This window comes from Amphiprion ocellaris, chromosome 5, assembly GCF_022539595.1.
Source record: "Amphiprion ocellaris isolate individual 3 ecotype Okinawa chromosome 5, ASM2253959v1, whole genome shotgun sequence".
Taxonomy (NCBI): Eukaryota; Metazoa; Chordata; class Actinopteri; family Pomacentridae; genus Amphiprion; species Amphiprion ocellaris.
Window position 1 is genome coordinate 20,140,125 of NC_072770.1, and position 16,698 is coordinate 20,156,822.

Consider the following 16,698-nt stretch of genomic DNA (forward strand, 5'->3'; position numbering starts at 1 on the left):
GGATATAAATGCATCTGTTCGCCATCAGAAATAAATGTAAACAAACTTGGATTGATTATTTTTAGTAACACACTGACAGTGGGTAAGTAACACATACCACCCCATCTCAGAGAAATTACTTATTTTTAGCAGGAATCAGGTAAATGAATTGTTAAAATTGCAGTAGCAGGAACAGATAGAATCTTACTTTTAGTCACGTGTTGCTCAGTCAGTGGATTCTGCTTTTCCTGTGATGCATAATGCACAACTCCAATCTCTCGGCTGAATAACACAGACTTTCTGCGCAGTGTTTAAAGCTCTCAAGGCCGAGCCCAAACAGCCCTGCTAACTATGAAAATGAAGCACCGTTTTATCTCACTGGTAACATTGGAGCTGTGAAACTCTCTGCAGGTCTGAGCCGCGCCTCAAACCCTGACCTCACAGCAGGTTTTTGATCTTTGAACACTTTTCTCTCTGAAAAACACCTGCAGTGACATCACTGATTAGTCTGTGGCCGCAAATTCAACACTTTCCACAGGTTTCAGCGGCTGCACAGCACAGCGGCTGCAGTTTTGTGACAAAATTCAGTGATTTACTGATCCGAATCCTGCTGTTGCTGCCATCTAGAGGTTTAAACTTCCAGCTTGCTGCAATGATTGAGCGTTCTGTTGGGTGTTAGCAGTGGTTGGACGTACAATGCAACAATAATCATGTGAGGAGAACCGATCTGCCCCAAACAGGCCCAGAAATTATCAGAATGTCACACATGAATAAAGGTTCATAAATAACGACATTATCGGCTTAAAATAAAGCGATGTGTTGTTTAATTATTAGCTGTGTGAATTTTGTGTAGATGAGTGGAGTGGCTGTAAACTAAAGACAAAACCTGAAACCACAACTAGCAGGTGGAGGGCTACACTGAAGAAAAGAAACAACTTTAGAGGGTTCAAACTGTATTCAGTCTATGGTGAGGACTATTTCCTGTCCTCATTCGCTCTGCCTTTTTGAACCAGTGAAACCACAACGCAGTGGGCAGTAAAGTGAAATGTAACGGCACATATGCATTCTTATTTTCATTTCCACCTTCATTGTTAAAACTATATTGATGTATTTTTTTTACTTTCATATTCTATTACTTGTATCATGTTTGTGGTATTCATGCCATGTGATTTTCTTTTTTTGTACAATTTTCAGAGTAGTTTCAAGGCATTTTGCAAATATTTCACAGCAAGTTCAGACTCAAAATAGGAAACACTGATGTTAAGAGGAATCTTAGGATCCTTTTATAGATTTCTACTGACTGAAAGTCATTTTGGAATTTTTTTAAGGATATCAACACTCTGAGGTCAGAGGTCAAAGTCAACCACAGATCTAGGCGGGAGTCTTGACGTATCAGCAGGTCAGAGTTTGCACAATAAAGGCAAAGTCTGACTGCTGTTTAAGTTTCCTGAAAGTCACTTTTGGATGTGTGCAGAGATGATGTAGAGTTGTGTAAAGTGGGCTGCTTCACAGACTCGATATGGCATGCTCAGTTTGCAGTTTTTCACCCCATCTTTTCGTTTTCCAGCCCACACACTGTGCGCTGCTGCATTTGTGTGCCAGTAGATCGTGGATGAAGCTGAGCTGTTCGACGCTTTAAACCAGAGGCACAGGAGTGAAGCGCAGATCAGGTGGGCTCCACTTCAAAACACGGTGCAGACCACGACCATGCTGCAGGAGGCCTCTGCAGCACTCTGCTGCAATGATCCCATTCGACACGGCAGAGAAGAAGGTTACAGCTGGGGCGTGGTTTCATATCGCACTGAATTGTCTCCTGGCAGGTTCCAATAAACACCACAAAGACGTGTTTGGCAACTGTTGTCGTCTACAAGGCTAAAATGGACCAAAAATGGATTCAGATTCTGGTGATTCTGATGTTTAATCAGAGTAAGTTCAAGCTAAATAATAAGTAGCTGCTGCTTGATTTGTGATTTAGTTTTTTACTTTTGTACCTGAATACAGAGAAGTGAGTGATTGCTGCTCTCATTTTATCACATCTTTTAGAAATGACTTCAGGAACAAACAAAGAAGTAAAGGAAGGCGAATCGATTGATATCGAGTGCGAACCTCTTCCTCCTACGTCGTCCATGATCATCTGGTTTCGAGCGCTGGACAATTTCGGCATGGAATTCATTGCATCTTTCAGTGCCAGTGGCTTTGCAAAGTCGAAACATAGTAATTACTCTGAGATATTCTCTGACAAGAGCAAATCTAAACAGACACTGAAGGCCTTCAAAAAAAGTAGAGACAGTGGCATTTACAGCTGTGCAACTCTACAGGGAAACGAGCTGAAATTTGGAAAAGTAACCCGACTGATTGGAGGTGAGTTTTGTTTTCTAATTTTGATCTAATCCTCACATGATGGAGTATTTTTGGTAACACTTCCTATGAACTCTTTTCTCTTTTAGAAGAAATAAAGAAAGACACGCCAGAAGTGCTGCCGACCAAACCGCCAAACAACCAAGTCGCAACGACCACGGCCTGCAATTGTAACAAGAACAAGAAAACAGGTAAATGTTCCGCATCACAGTTTTGGGTTTTGACTCTGTATCATCTTCATGTTTAAGAAGCTGTGAACAGAACCAGGTGGTAATTAAGTGCATGTTCAGCAGGAGCAGCTACGCCTCCCCCTCTGTCTTGTTCTATCCTCATACTGGCTCCACTGGCTGGCGGCTGTGGCCTTCTTCTTCTGCTCCTCATCATCACCACCGTGTACTGCAATCGTAAGTCCATCTGAAATAATCATGAAAGTTTGACATTCATTTACTGTCACTAATTCAAAAAATATATTTATATTTTATTTCTCCCCCCACAAATTTTGTTCTAATGATTTTCCTGTAATATGCGTGCAATCATTTCAACACTTTAAATGATACTTTTTTTTTTCTGCAGGAATAAGAACACGGAGATGCCCCCACCATTACAAAAGAAAGTAAGTTTATTTATTGAAATCTAATATGGTCTTAAAATTTAAAACCGTTTTGAATCCAACTCCCTTCAACAGCGTGGACGAACTCAAACAAAAATGTGTACATTTAGGATTTTTCTTTGTTTTTATGCATAATTTGATGATTCCTTTTTGTTTTCAAGCTTAATTTAAATAACAATTTTCATGAAAAGTATAACACAAATTGCTGTCCTTTTTTTTCTTGTAAATACTTCCAAATTGCATATTTCTTTCCCGGAAATTAGTTTCTTTCATTGCGAACAATGAAAGCCTTAATGGTGTTTTAAAGCATTTTACATTGTGTCGGAATACAATAGAAATAGTGAATTCTGTATTGATTTATTCTATGCATTTTCATGTATTCATAAGAAAAAAAAAGATCCATCTACATGCGTTATTTTCCTTTTAAGCGTTTAACATAATTTCTCCCAGGTTGCTAAAGAACACAAATTCTTCCAGTATCCTTAATCGCAGCTGCAGTGCAGTTTTCTTTTTAATTCCTTTGTGAAATATGTTTGTAATAATCTTTTTATTTTATTTCATGTAGGCTGCGTGTGGCTCCTGAGAAGCAAATGATGAACACCAGACACATCTAATCTAAATGATGCAGTTTCAGTCATTCAAATTGCAGTTATTTTTCTGTTGCTGTGTTAATGTTGCAGAAATAATTCTTCACTCAGTTTGACAAATAATTTGTGACCAACTTCAAACATTTTTACTGTGTGCGATAAAAAATAGAAAAAGTGTTTAAAGTGGTTCAAATATTCAACACATCAAACACTCAGAAAGCTTTTTATTGGTAACATCCATTTCAAACTGCGTTGTGGTTTGGTAACATTTATTGAATATTTAATCCCCTTGAATGCGGAAGATGATCCTGAGAATATTCTGCACTTTGATGATTTATGTTGTATTTTCCTCTTGCAATCAATGCAGTAATTGTGTATAATGACTGATTTCCTAAGATTTTATTTTCATTTACAATCTGTGCTTTTAAAAGGTTTTTTTAAAAACCATTTTAAAGCTCTTTTTAGCGTAGTTGCTGCTTATTTCCTACCAAAAAAAATTAAACAGCCGCAGTTAATAAAATGTTTTTTTCTGATTACATAACCAAATCGTGAGATGTTGAATGTTTTAACTGAAAATCTCTTTAATTCCAGTCTCTCTAAATAAGAATGAATAATAAATGTTTTTTTTAATCTTTTTTTATTTTAATGAATGCACATTTAAGAATTGTCCCGTTGTCTGAATTTTGGGGAAAAAAATAAAATTATACCACTCAGACAAGCATTCCTTCTGGCTGCAATGAACTGTATTTGTCTTTATTAGTTCAGAATTTTTTCCACACATCAAACCAATTCATTTGCATCCCCATCAGTCACTCAGGGTCTTGGCACAAAAAGTATAATATTTGAGCAAAAGACGTTTTGTTTTAAGCCCCCCCTTGTTGAGTCAAAAGGAAGTGGGCGGCTACAGCTGTATGCAGAGCGAAAAACCACAAGTCAGGAGTAGAGAAGAATACTTTCAGAGGAGATTCTGTTCCCACTCAGTTTAATACATACACGGTTCCCTCGCACCTTTAAACAAGACAGTGTACGATATTTTTCCACCTATTAAGGCACTTCATGTTAGCTTTCGATTTTCTTTTTAGGCACGTCACAGAACCAGACTGCGAGGTTCTCAATTTTAGATTTTTAAGGTACTTAGTATTCCCACATCCACTTATATATTGTCACACCCACACAAAAACTTTGGGGATTTAAAGTGACTTGAAAGCCCTTTGCAAGTTATACAGTGTTGTCTTCTATAGAGCAAAAATATGTTGTTTTTTTACAGTATACAAATAATGGCAGTTTACAAAGCTTGAAACCACCTCGGTTCACTAGGTGCACTTCTGAACGCCAGTATTTTATGCTTCCATGAGGCCAAATACATACAAAAGACCCTTCTTTAGACAGATATCATTCTACAGAAAGAAAAAATGGCATTTGCAATAAAGTTCTCAGAATTAAGCAGAACACCTCCAAGAAATCCTCCACATATTTAATAACGTAAACTATGTATTGTCCAAAATATGAGCAAACTAAGCTGTACACTAGTGTCTTAATGGCATCTGAACACGTCATGATAGAAAACGTGTCTTTTCTGTGTACATCAAGATTGCACAAACATCCCGATACTATACACCTCCTCAGTCCTGCTACCACACAAACTGACAGTCACCACTGCTCCAACAAACATCGCAGCACCACCAGGCCCAGACAACCAGTGTGTTACAATATTACTGTATCTATGGAAAATAGAAATTGTCAGCTGAGATGTACACACACGACTCTCAGCGCCAAAAAAAGATGGGGGAGGTTTTTTTTTTGCGTCTCAAACAGTTTCCCTTCTTTTCTTTCTTAGTCTGTTCATCGATTTACACCCACCTGGTTTCAAGAAAGTCTTTCTTTTCATTTTCTCCAGAGACAGAAACTAAAAGTTTCTCAGCTTTGAATGTGAAACCCAACAAAAAAAAGGTGGTGCACGCAGATGTGTGTGTATGAGTATGTGTGTGTCTAGGTTTGTCTTTCATCCAGTATACATTCTTGACGATTTAGAAAAATAGAATCATTATCCAGAGAGCAGCTCCCTCACTGATGCGTCCCTGTGGCCCGGAGCACAACTGACACCAGCAACCTGTAAAATCATGAAATATTCAGCAGTCAGTGGGGAAAAAAAACTTATACACATTTCAGCAAGTAAAACTGTGTGCAAAGATGGGAACAAATCTTACCAGGTGACCTAACTCTTGCCTCCCTTCTTTGTAGATGTTGGCACAACATCTGAGCTTAGCTGAGCTGATAGCTGGTCAGCGGCAGATGGATCCTCTGCGTGGTGTTTCTGAAGCACAAGGTTGTAACAAATAAGTTTCATACAAAAGGAAAAGAAGAAGCAACGACTTTGCATGCAGTAATTGTCCAGATTGGAGAAATTAACGTCAGATCAGAAGAGTGCATCTCATGCTGCAGCATGCATTCACCACGAGCAAATAACATCCACCGATTGTTTTTGTTTTTCGGCTCTGGTTTAATTTTAAGTGCATCAATTCATTATATCAAATATAATTTATATCCAGCTTAATTTAGGTCTTCATGCAGCGGACGATTGGCTTACTTTAGACTTTGACTTTGACTTGCTCTTGCCCTGTAACAAAGTTGACACCTTGGTTAGGCTCAATGGCGAGTAACGCTCCATGAGGCAGTGAGCACTGATACAGGAGCTGCTAATGGGCAACCTCTAGGGGGCGCCATGTGACAATGATGACCAAAAGTGTGCAGTAATCATTCTTATGCCAGTAGCAGATTTTAGATTTTAACTTCAAGAAAAGATGTAGATTTTGTCTTCTCTTGTTTGAACTTATTAGAAGTAATATAATCTGATGGATCAGTCTTACATCTCAAGCAGACATTGTTTTTACCTTCGGTTTGTCTGTTTTGGATTTGAACTCTGGGTTGTCTGGGAGAAGGGTGCCACTCAAGGAGTCCAGAACAGGGCCAGCCATGGGCTAGAAAACAATAATAAATCAAAGGTAAAGTTATCAGACCTGATCAGCTCATAATGAACTCAAGAAAATCCAAAGACAGCATTAGTTTGGGATCTCTATGAAGTGCAGTTTTCTTCTCACAATTTCATGCACCAGACTCGTCTCACCGTGATAGATTTCAGCCATTTTTAGTTCTATTTGTGTTTTTTTCATGACATATCAAAATAATGATGTTTTCTAAGAAGGAGGTGAAAGTGTAGGTTTGTATTTTGTTTTCTTTGCTACCTTCAGGGGCTCTGAGTCCAGTACAGGAGGCTGCAGCTTTGTTGTGGCTTCACACGATGTGGCTGGTGCAGCAGGTTTGGGAGTATCTGAGAAATCACTGGACAGGAGGTCCAAGGCTGTTTTGTCATCCATGCCCTTCTCCTTCTGCAAAAAAAAAAACAACAACAAAAAAACGGAATTACCATCATGTTGTATCTACAGACATGTTTTATTTTTTTAAACATTTCATCACTACTGCATTATGTGAGGAACGTACCTTTTCAGGGGCTGCTGCCGCTTTTTCTTTTTCTTCTGCCATTTTCTTTAAAATTAAAATATATATACATTAGACACACTGTAAAGCAAAAATGTACAACACACAATAAGTAAACATGTCCCAGTTAACATTCATTTAGAGTATCTATTATATTTATTATGCTATAGTATATTCTTGTCCTGCACTTTACGGTGAATCAGGCTAAAAGTAATTAATTTAAACTGCTTTAACTACAAACATTTCACTGACAGCAGAGGCCATAACTTTAAAAGTCATACAGTGATCATATAATTAGTATCATATATCAATATCTTGTGCACACTTTTCAAACCTCCTGCACTTCCACAGACAACCAACAAACATTGCTTTGATATATGTTGTTTAAATACTTCACTGTTTTTTAGTGAGGCGGTGCAAAAATTGCATTTGATTGTCATCTCCCCTGTGTTTTGTTGTTACTAGACAACCCAGGTAGAGTGATTGAAAACATCTGACTGCATGTTTATAGCCTACAATATGCAATAGATCAGAAGTGTAAACTAGTACTTGAGTAAATGTTCTTTACTTCTACCACCTGTTTTCAGTAGTTGTCAGTTTACCTTGAGGTCTTCCTCAGTGGGTCGATACTCTGGTGGCAGCGTGTCGTCTCTCTCTCCCATCTTAATCAGCCTCTCTTCAACGATTTTTTTCTCCTGCAACAACCATGTAAGACAGTTAAAGTCACAGTCAGACACTAAAATTGCAGCTATTTTTTACATCATACATTCTAAGCATGCTGGCTACCTCGACAATGTCCTTGGTAGGAACTGGGGTGGGTTGAGGGGCAGGTTTGATATCCTTCAAGGTGTCTGACAGAGCATCCAGGGCATTGTCTGCTGGCAGCTGAGTGCACAAATACACAAAGAGTCTGATGTAACAGCAGGATTATAGAAAGTCTAAGTAGTTGGAAAAAGGCTGGAGTTGAGTTTTACCTGCAGGTCAGGTTCTGTGGAAACGCAAGGCGCAGACTTCGCTACCGGAGCGGCTGTGGATGCGACAAAGTCTCCTGCCAAGGCATCCAGAGCGAAGTCTGCAGAGGGCTGAGAAAGAGGCAGAATTAAATGTACTGTATACAATCTGTGACTGTCAACATCAAATTATTATTATCTCTTCCACAGATGTGTACCTGCGCAGGAGGGGCGGAGGGGGTGACAACAGAAGCCTGGACAGCAGGAGCTGCTGAGGAGGTCATGAAGTCTCCAGACAAAATATCCAGAGCCTCACCAGTACCCATTGAAGGCTGCAGTAGGAGGCGAAGAGAACTCAGATTACCACAGATGCATTTTCCTTATTAAGATGAAATAGGGGAGAGATCTTGTGTTCCGCGTTTGTCAGTGCAAATAAGGAAGCTAATGTTCTTCAAAACTGCACAAAAAAGAAAAATCAATGCCGAGTTTCATTTAGAAAACGCTGCACCTTGATCGCAGAGTTTGTGTTCTAATAATATAAAATGTGCTGCTTATAAGACAGTCTCACCTCGGGTTTTGGAGCAGGCAGCTTTTTCAGCTCTTCCTCATTAAACCTGTAGTCTGGAGGAAGTGTGTCGTCCCTCTCTCCTACAAGCACACCCTCCTCCTTCTTGTGTTTGTCCTCCTGTAAAAAGGAAAAAGAAAAATCTGGGCATTACTCATTAGAAACATTATTTACTACCAATGCACACACATTTTTCTGAATTTAACTAGCTCATCAAAACCCACACACACACAAAAAAGGAATGAAAATGAACAAAAAACCCATAAATGTGTCTGCATTTCTCTGTGGTTTTGATTCCCTAACACATATCACATAATTATGCAACAAAATACGCATGTGTATGTTCATGTATATTTGCGCACCACATACCGAGACGATGTCTTCAGGTCTAAGTTTCGGAGATTCAGGTTTTGGTTCAGCTGCTGCCAACGTGTCACCAAGAGCACTGAGAGCATCCAGAGACATGGAGTCAACCTGAAGGAGCGAACAAAAGAGGTGGTTTTAGGCTAATTTCAAAAGAAAGTTGAAAGAACATGCAAGGAAAATATAAAATTCTAAGATGTTAATTATAAACCAAAACATTTACAGTAAAGATAAAGTATTTTGAAAAGAAAGTTATTTGTATTCTCACAGCTACCTTGTCAGTCTTGGGTTTTGTGTCATCAGTTTTCTGCAGAAACAGAGACATACTTCAGGACATGCAGACTAAAAAAAAATACATGACTGTAGATGATGCAAGAACAGGTACAGAGCTATAAATAAAGACTTTATTGACTTCATTTAAAGAATGAATTGACATTTCTTCCATTAACTCAGAAAGGTAACACATCTTATATAAGGATAAAATAGTTTACATCTATACAAACACACACAGCTTTACCTTTGGTGTCGTCGTGGAAGGAGGAGGAATGGGAGCGTGAACTGCAGAAGCTGTGGATGAAGACACAATATCGCTAGAAGGTACATCCAGAGCTGACAGGTCCTCTATTTCGATCTGGAAAATAGAGGCCAGAGTTTTCAGTGATAGCACAGTGCTTCATACCATATCACAAACATAATGACATCTTGATTTAAACAAAGTCTGATTTGCAACCGTTGGTGGAATAGATCGATTTGGTTTCTTGCAGATATTTAGGTGAGAACACAGACACCATGCTATTGTATGTACATGAATAAGAAGCTAGCTGACATTCTGCTTAGAACAAACAGCGGAAACACGTAGCTGAGCTTTGTCCAAAGGGACAACTCTCTTTTAAAACCACAACGCGTTATTTTTATCTGACTAATGTGTTAATATGTGCAGAAACCTATTACAGATATACAAGATACCTCACAAGGAGGAATTGTTGGAGGAACAGGAACCGCGACAACTGGAGCTGTTGAGGGGGTTGTGAAGCCTTCAGACAGAAAGTCCAGAGCCTCTCCTGTACCGATGGTGGGCTGCAGGCAAAATGATTAATGAATATATTAAAGTTATTGATGTTTTCATTTCAAGCTTGTACATCCCAGTACACCATATGCTCAACATCCTATAGTATAACCCTTAAACTTAAATGACTCCAGTCTCACCTCAGGTTTTGGAGCAGGCAGCTTTTTCAGCTCTTCCTCATTAAACCTGTAGTCTGGAGGAAGTGTGTCGTCCCTCTCTCCTACAAGCACACCCTCCTCCTTCTTGTGTTTGTCCTCCTGTAAAAAGGAAAAGAGGACAAATGAGACATCGTCTGATGAGGAAACTAATTTGTGAAGATCTTAAATTCAAATTCAACGGATATGCTCACAACATGTGACTTTCTGGAACCCTAAGCTTAATAACAGTGCATTCTGAGCTTTGCTCTTACCGAGACAATGTCCTCAGGTCTGACTTCAGGTTCTTTGGGTTTTGGTGCATCTGCTGGCAGCAGATCACCAAGACTACCGAGAGCATCCAAAGACATGGAGCCACCCTGAGGAGAGAACAGGACATTGTACTTTCTTGATCTGTCATACTTTAATGGTTAATCTAACAAAATATAATGTCCATCTCACAAATAAAAGTGCAACAACACGTGGAGAAAGGAAGAAATGCAGAAAAAAGAGCTGTACTTATCCTGAACCACACCTGATTGGTCTTGGGCTTGCTGTCAGCGTTGTCCTTTCCAGCAGCAGTTTTGTCTACTTTGGCTGTCTGAGCCTCAAGAGGAACTGATTTCTGCATCTGCACCAGACAACAGAGATGACATTAAACTTCATAGTAATAACCATGGTGTAAAGTAGCTCTATGGAAAGTAATCTTGTCATCTCACTCAATATTTAAGTTACATATTGCCTATATATTGTCATTTTACTTGTCATTTAAAGTAATAATTTGTCATACTGGAATGCCAGCTGCATGGGTTCGACTCAAACGGACTTGTATATGTTAATCAATATTCTGAATCATACTGGAAAAGCGGAGAGTTCATCATGTTTCCTTCACACTGTTCACAAGGGGTCAGGCTTTAACATGAGGTAAAAATACTATCAGCATTTAACCCGCACTGACAAAAAAATCAGGGGAAGACTAATGCAAAGCATCTGAAATTTCTGTATTCATCTTTACAGCTTTACAAGTTCACACTGTACAGACAATAATCACAAATCTGTAGAACTATGTGCAATGTTGCTGAACTGTACCGTGGCGGGGGTCGATGAAAGTGCACCCTCCAGAGAGAAATCATCCATCTTGGCTTTCTTATCAGCAGGAGGAGCAGGAGACTTCTACAACAATCGGGAAACATTTTTAAATTTATCGGGATAATAGAAACTGTAACAGTGTTTGTACTGTTTTTGCCTGCTGTCATTAGTGATAGATCCTCGGCGTACCTGTGCAGGAGCTGCTGAGGAGGTCATGAAGTCTCCAGACAAAATGTCCAGAGCCTCACCAGTAGCCATGGTGGGCTGCAGGAGGAGGAGGGAAGGACAGGTGTGGAGAAACAAAGAGAGAAAGTATATTACACCCATATCCTAAAGTTATTCTTGTATTTAACCAACAGTAGTTATTAAAGGTCCAAAGATAAATTGCTCCAGTCTCACCTCAGGTTTTGGAGCAGGCAGCTTTTTCAGCTCTTCCTCATTAAACCTGTAGTCTGGAGGAAGTGTGTCGTCCCTCTCTCCTACAAGCACACCCTCCTCCTTCTTGTGTTTGTCCTCCTGTAAAAAGGAAAAGAGGACAAATGAGACATCGTCTGATGAGGAAACTAATTTGTGAAGATCTTAAATTCAAATTCAATGGATATGCTCACAACATGTGACTTTCTGGAACCCTAAGCTTAATAACAGTGCATTCTGAGCTTTGCTCTTACCGAGACAATGTCCTCAGGTCTGACTTCAGGTTCTTTGGGTTTTGGTGCATCTGCTGGCAGCAGATCACCAAGACTACCGAGAGCATCCAAAGACATGGAGCCACCCTGAGGAGAGAACAGGACATTGTACTTTCTTGATCTGTCATACTTTAATGGTTAATCTAACAAAATAAAATGTCCCTCTCACAAATAAAAGTGCAACAACACGTGGAGAAAGGAAGAATTGCAGAAAAAAGAGCTGTACTTATCCTGAACCACACCTGATTGGTCTTGGGCTTGCCGTCAGTGTTGTCCTTTCCAACAGCAGTTTTGTCTACTTTGGCTGTCTGAGCCTCAAGAGGAACTGATTTCTGCATCTGCACCAGACAACAGAGATGACATTAAACTTCATAGTAATAACCGTGGTGTAAAGTAGCTCTATGGAAAGTAATCTTGTCATCTCACTCAATGTTTAAATTATACTATGCTGATATACTCTTATTTTGCTTGTCAATGAAAGCAATTACTGGCTTATATAGGAATACCAGCTGCATGGGTTTAACTCAAAATGACCTGTTCGAGTTCATGAATATTCTGATTTATACTGGAAAAAATGAGAGTTCATCAAGTGTCCTTCACACTGTCCACAATTGGCAAGAGGTAAAAATAACATCAGAACCTAACCAGGACTGAAAAACAAATCCAGTGAAAACAAACGAAAAGCATCTGAGATTTCAGTATCCAGCTTTACAGCTTTGGATGTTCCCATTGCACAGACAGTAATCACTAAATTCAGAGGATTATGTGCGACATTGCTGGACTATACCGTGGCAGGAGCAGATGAAAGTGCACCCTCCAGAGAGAAATCATCCATCTTGGCTTTCTTATCAGCAGGAGGGGCAACCACAGAAGAAACTGCTGCAGGAGTTTCAGCTTTCTGCAACAGACATGACATTAGAGAATACAAATGTTTGCTTCTTTAGTCAGATGCTGCTGCAATGAATCCACAGAAATTTCAGTGTTGTACTTTACCTTCACAGGCGGAGGTGCAAAGTTAGCAGTTCCAGCAGATGCACTGACAATATCAGCATGGCCCTTTTTCTATATATTTCATATAAAGAATATGAAATGTTGAAATTTGTTAGACTTTTAGGAAAAAAATGTGCCTTCAATTTCAGTAAAGAATTCCAGTAGACTTTCAGGAATAATATTGTCTATGACAGACAAAATGGAAGGTTTAAATGTGTTTAGAATGTACATCCACATAATGGTGGAGGTTGGACTAGCAGCTGAGTGCTACGTGCTTCAAAAATCTGACCTCTTCCTTCTTGGCTCCAGTTGAGACAGTCGATGTCATGAAACCTGATGAAAGTGAGTCCAGGGCTTCATCTGTGCTCAGTGGTTTCTGAAACGATAACCAGAATGTACATCACCATCAAAAAACAACACAGAACCCGGGTCTTTTCAGATTATTTAAACTAACAATCTAATCATGGAAGATTTATTCCAGATTATCCTCAGACACCCACATGATACTCCACTAGAGGGCATGACTGACCTAATCGAAGGCAAACAAAAGAGCAAAATAATGCAAACCAGACTGCATGTACCAACAGAGAAGGAAAAGTACAGACACACCCTTCACATTCCACAAAGACCAAAAACTCAAAAATAAACCCTCTTTAAAGACACATTTGACACAGAAATTACTGTTGATATATTGAGAATATGATAAACACAAAAATAAACTGCTAAACTTGCACAGGAAGAAAATATCTGAATGTAAAAGATTGTGAGACATAGAACCAAAGAAGCCTCGTCCATGACATGAGGGCACTTGTGAGAGTGGACTAAAATGCAAATGTGGGTGTGTTGAGGGTGAATAATGACTAAACTACATAGGGGTGGATATCCAAGTGTGTACCACATCCATCACTGCATGCATTGTGTGTGTCTTTGTTGTCATGCACACATAATTATGAGCGTTCGGGTTCGTTCTGACAAGAGCAGAGGAGCTCAAACAGAGAAGGTGGGTCCTGTTTGCTGAGACACCACCTACCGGTGCAATGCAACATTCCCCACTCTAGAGGAACCAGCAGATCACACAGTGGAAACAGTGCTTCATGCACAGTTGCATAATGTTAGTGTTTGCTCAGTCGCTTGCAAATGTTGGAAAAATTTTATAAAGAGCAACTCTGTGTCTGAACTTTATCTGGACCAAAAGGAGCTGAGTGTAGGAGGTTGTGGCTCCGCTAAAGACCAGCTGAGAATGCTTTACTTACAGGAACATCCTTGGGTTTAACATCCACAGGAGGTGGACCCTAGAAAATATAGACTGATATTAGACCAAGAAGGAAAAGCGAAATGGTGATCATTAAGGAAGTTAACAAATACTGGCAAGTTTCACTTCCAATCTGAAAAACATATTTCTCTAACTTTCCTGTAGTTGTATCTGGCTGTGGAAATTGTTTTAATTTTATATTTCCAGGCTGTGTGAGTTTCTGTAAGCATCCCCAAACTCTAAACAACTTTTCAACATGTTTTCCATTTGCATCTTGAACTGTCTCCTTAAAGTTGCAGTTGTCCAGTGAGGACCCTTAGGCGAGGTGCTTAGTGTTGCCCTGCCTCATGTTGTATCTACTTTCAGATGTAAGTCGCTCTGGATAAAAGCGTCTGCTAGATGAAACTGTAATTGTAGAATAAATCAACTAGATTATCAGTCTAAACAGGCTGTTTTGATTCAGTGCTACAGACATATTTCAGTGTGCAGTCCTGTTCATGTACACCTTAATACAATATAGGTAAACAAAATTTTGCTATTTTCAACTAAAAGAAATAGTCCCTATGAAACCAGCTGACAGTCTGTCTTTCTGTCAATGACATGCATATAAAAACACCTAAAGTGAGTCAACAGAAGTTCAGAGAAAAAATAACAGTGGAGCAAACTGACCACATCTTTGAATCTGTAGTCTGGAGGCAGTGTGTCCTCTCTTTCGCCACACTTTTGACCCTTTTCAGAGGTGATGCCATGCTGTGACACATGCACCACAATTAGACACACCAGATCCATGCAGCTTATTGTGATCTCCAAATACTGCTCAGCTTCTATTCACACAACACGTGCATGCACACTGTTGCTTTGCTGTACCTCTTTGACCTCTGGCCCTGTGTACACAGGCTGTGGCCGCACAACAGGATCTGTTGTTGGTAAACTGCTGGCCAGGGCGTCAAATGGATCCACCGCAGGCGCCTGCACATGCAACACAACTCAGCACACTGGAGCATGCAACATGCTTTTCAAAGCAAAGCTATACTGTTTTAGGAAATCTTTACCTCTTTGGCACCTTCGACTGTTGTGGCAGGAACCTCCACCTGCACCTGAAACAAAATTCGAGAGACAATCAACACACTATAATATATGGAACAGTGATTGTGCTATTAAATGAGAAGCATTATTGAATTTGATCCATGACAAAAGCAGTACAATTTCTACTGGGTGGTTGTTAAACTACTGTATTGCTATTTGACAAATGTGACCAACAAAAAGGAAATAACATTTTTTAACACCAACAAAATTCACAAAAGGTTGACAACAATGAAAAATCCCTGCAGGTTCCAAAGGTATCTCTTGAGCTCACAAGCTTTCCAATAATTCATTCACTGAATAGAGACCACCATGAGAATATTCACCAATCCATCAGTTTTCTATAGACAATACAAAGGACAGCCACCACCATACTTGATTTTAGGATCCTCTACCTTCGTTTTTGATGGTTTAACTTCTTCTTTCTTCCCTTGCACAGACACATTTCCAGCCACAGCTGTGGCTGCTGCAGCTGGGTTTGCTGTTTTAGCAGGATCAACTTTAGGCACATCAGCTTTGACTGTTGTAGCAGCAGTGGCACTCTAAAATACAACAAATTTAAATCTATTATAGACCAAGTACATGTCAAGTAAAAGTACAGGTCCACACAGACTAATTCTGTAATATACCCCAAGAAACAAATAAAAGACAGGAAAACAAGAAACCGACTTCAGCAGAAGAAAGCCTCCACCAACTTGATGACAGTCATTCATTTGGAAAAGTGAGCAGCTGTTGTGCAATGCAATGATCTTAAGAGGACCAAAGAACAAACTGTGGGCCTCTCCTCTTTATTTGTTCCTCCCTGCTGACTCAAGTTTATGATGTATGTGGTTTTACAAATGGAAAGGTGTCACTATGAGCAAATACGACTAGCAGAGGCATGGTGCGCAAAGAGCTGCAGAGTAAAGTATGTTTTTCCTTTATACTTCCCAAAAGGTTGTCTCCAAAGTAGAAAAAATGGCCAAAGCAATGAGGTGTTATGTCCAAAGTAGTTTCTGAGTGTTCTTAAGAAAGGACAGTAAGAAAACCTGACAAGAGTCTGCAACACAAAGAAGCCGAAAAAAAAGAAAACAAGGCAAGGAATCCTTGAAAGATACACCTCAAGAGAGTCGTGGAGGCAATAGACAGAGTAGCCTGTTGATGGTGTTCACATCTACCTTGGCAACGTCTTTGGGTGACTCTTTAGCTTTGGTCACAGTGGTGGCCGCAACTGTGCTGGCAGCGACAGCTGTTCCGGCAGCAGAAGGAACTGTTGCTGTGGTTTTGACTTGGGAGACAGGTGCGGTCTATGAACACGTATCCAAACGATTAATCAAAAACACAGGGATGAACGACTCACAGCAGCTTTAAAGCCAGAAGATGCAATGACAAGAGTTGTGTATTGTATATTGAAAGTGTTAGTGATACCAAAGCAGAAGAAATTGTACAGTAATCACTGGTCATAATGGCCATGGTAATCCAAAAAAAAAAATGCTCATCTGGCCATTGATC

General features: G+C 39.7%; 2 protein-coding genes across 52 annotated transcripts in view; one reads left to right on the top strand and one right to left on the bottom strand.

Moving 5' to 3' along the window:
* Positions 1-1,688: 1,688 nt before the first annotated feature.
* Positions 1,689-4,343, top strand: cd8a (CD8a molecule). Of its 2 annotated transcripts, none has more exons than XM_023289276.3 (6): positions 1,689-1,905; positions 2,023-2,340; positions 2,427-2,528; positions 2,628-2,741; positions 2,911-2,950; positions 3,513-4,343. In XM_023289276.3, exons 1-6 carry the CDS (start codon positions 1,857-1,859, stop codon positions 3,559-3,561), a joined length of 672 nt encoding a protein of 223 aa, XP_023145044.1. In that variant the 5' UTR covers positions 1,689-1,856; the 3' UTR covers positions 3,562-4,343. The 2 variants fall into 2 exon arrangements, with proteins under 2 accessions (XP_023145044.1, XP_023145045.1); XM_023289277.3 differs by having other exon boundaries at positions 2,631-2,741.
* The window catches only part of cast (calpastatin), a 37,522-nt gene continuing 25,083 nt past the window's right edge, over positions 4,260-16,698 (bottom strand). For 17 of the 50 annotated variants that reach the window (XM_055010508.1, XM_055010501.1, XM_055010506.1 and 14 more), the window contains 32 exons: positions 16,365-16,493; positions 15,603-15,749; positions 15,177-15,221; positions 14,992-15,093; positions 14,794-14,874; positions 14,126-14,164; positions 13,162-13,248; positions 12,876-12,944; positions 12,670-12,780; positions 12,125-12,220; positions 11,865-11,969; positions 11,596-11,712; positions 11,386-11,460; positions 11,197-11,280; positions 10,643-10,738; positions 10,383-10,487; positions 10,114-10,230; positions 9,874-9,984; positions 9,425-9,538; positions 9,182-9,214; positions 8,914-9,018; positions 8,548-8,664; positions 8,198-8,311; positions 8,004-8,111; positions 7,816-7,914; positions 7,632-7,724; positions 7,033-7,077; positions 6,777-6,920; positions 6,426-6,512; positions 6,122-6,151; positions 5,742-5,848; positions 4,260-5,644 (listed from right to left, as the gene is read on the bottom strand). In XM_055010508.1, coding sequence (XP_054866483.1) covers positions 5,750-5,848; positions 6,122-6,151; positions 6,426-6,512; positions 6,777-6,920; positions 7,033-7,077; positions 7,632-7,724; positions 7,816-7,914; positions 8,004-8,111; positions 8,198-8,311; positions 8,548-8,664; positions 8,914-9,018; positions 9,182-9,214; positions 9,425-9,538; positions 9,874-9,984; positions 10,114-10,230; positions 10,383-10,487; positions 10,643-10,738; positions 11,197-11,280; positions 11,386-11,460; positions 11,596-11,712; positions 11,865-11,969; positions 12,125-12,220; positions 12,670-12,780; positions 12,876-12,944; positions 13,162-13,248; positions 14,126-14,164; positions 14,794-14,874; positions 14,992-15,093; positions 15,177-15,221; positions 15,603-15,749; positions 16,365-16,493 — 2,904 coding nt within the window. In that variant the 3' untranslated portion in view covers positions 4,260-5,644; positions 5,742-5,749. The remainder of the gene's footprint in view (positions 5,645-5,741; positions 5,849-6,121; positions 6,152-6,425; positions 6,513-6,776; positions 6,921-7,032; positions 7,078-7,631; positions 7,725-7,815; positions 7,915-8,003; positions 8,112-8,197; positions 8,312-8,547; positions 8,665-8,913; positions 9,019-9,181; positions 9,215-9,424; positions 9,539-9,873; positions 9,985-10,113; positions 10,231-10,382; positions 10,488-10,642; positions 10,739-11,196; positions 11,281-11,385; positions 11,461-11,595; positions 11,713-11,864; positions 11,970-12,124; positions 12,221-12,669; positions 12,781-12,875; positions 12,945-13,161; positions 13,249-14,125; positions 14,165-14,793; positions 14,875-14,991; positions 15,094-15,176; positions 15,222-15,602; positions 15,750-16,364; positions 16,494-16,698) is intronic. The other 33 variants (XM_055010527.1, XM_055010536.1, XM_055010540.1 and 30 more) reach the window with 11 other exon arrangements.

Coding starts and splice junctions, on each gene's coding strand:
- cd8a (XM_023289276.3), top strand. CDS start 1,857: ATGGACCAAAAATGGATTCAGATTCTGGTGATTCTGATGTTTAATCAG. Junction 1,906..2,022: donor GATTCTGATGTTTAATCAGA/GTAAGTTCAAGC, acceptor CACATCTTTTAG/AAATGACTTCAGGAACAAAC. Junction 2,742..2,910: donor CACCACCGTGTACTGCAATC/GTAAGTCCATCT, acceptor TTTTTTCTGCAG/GAATAAGAACACGGAGATGC.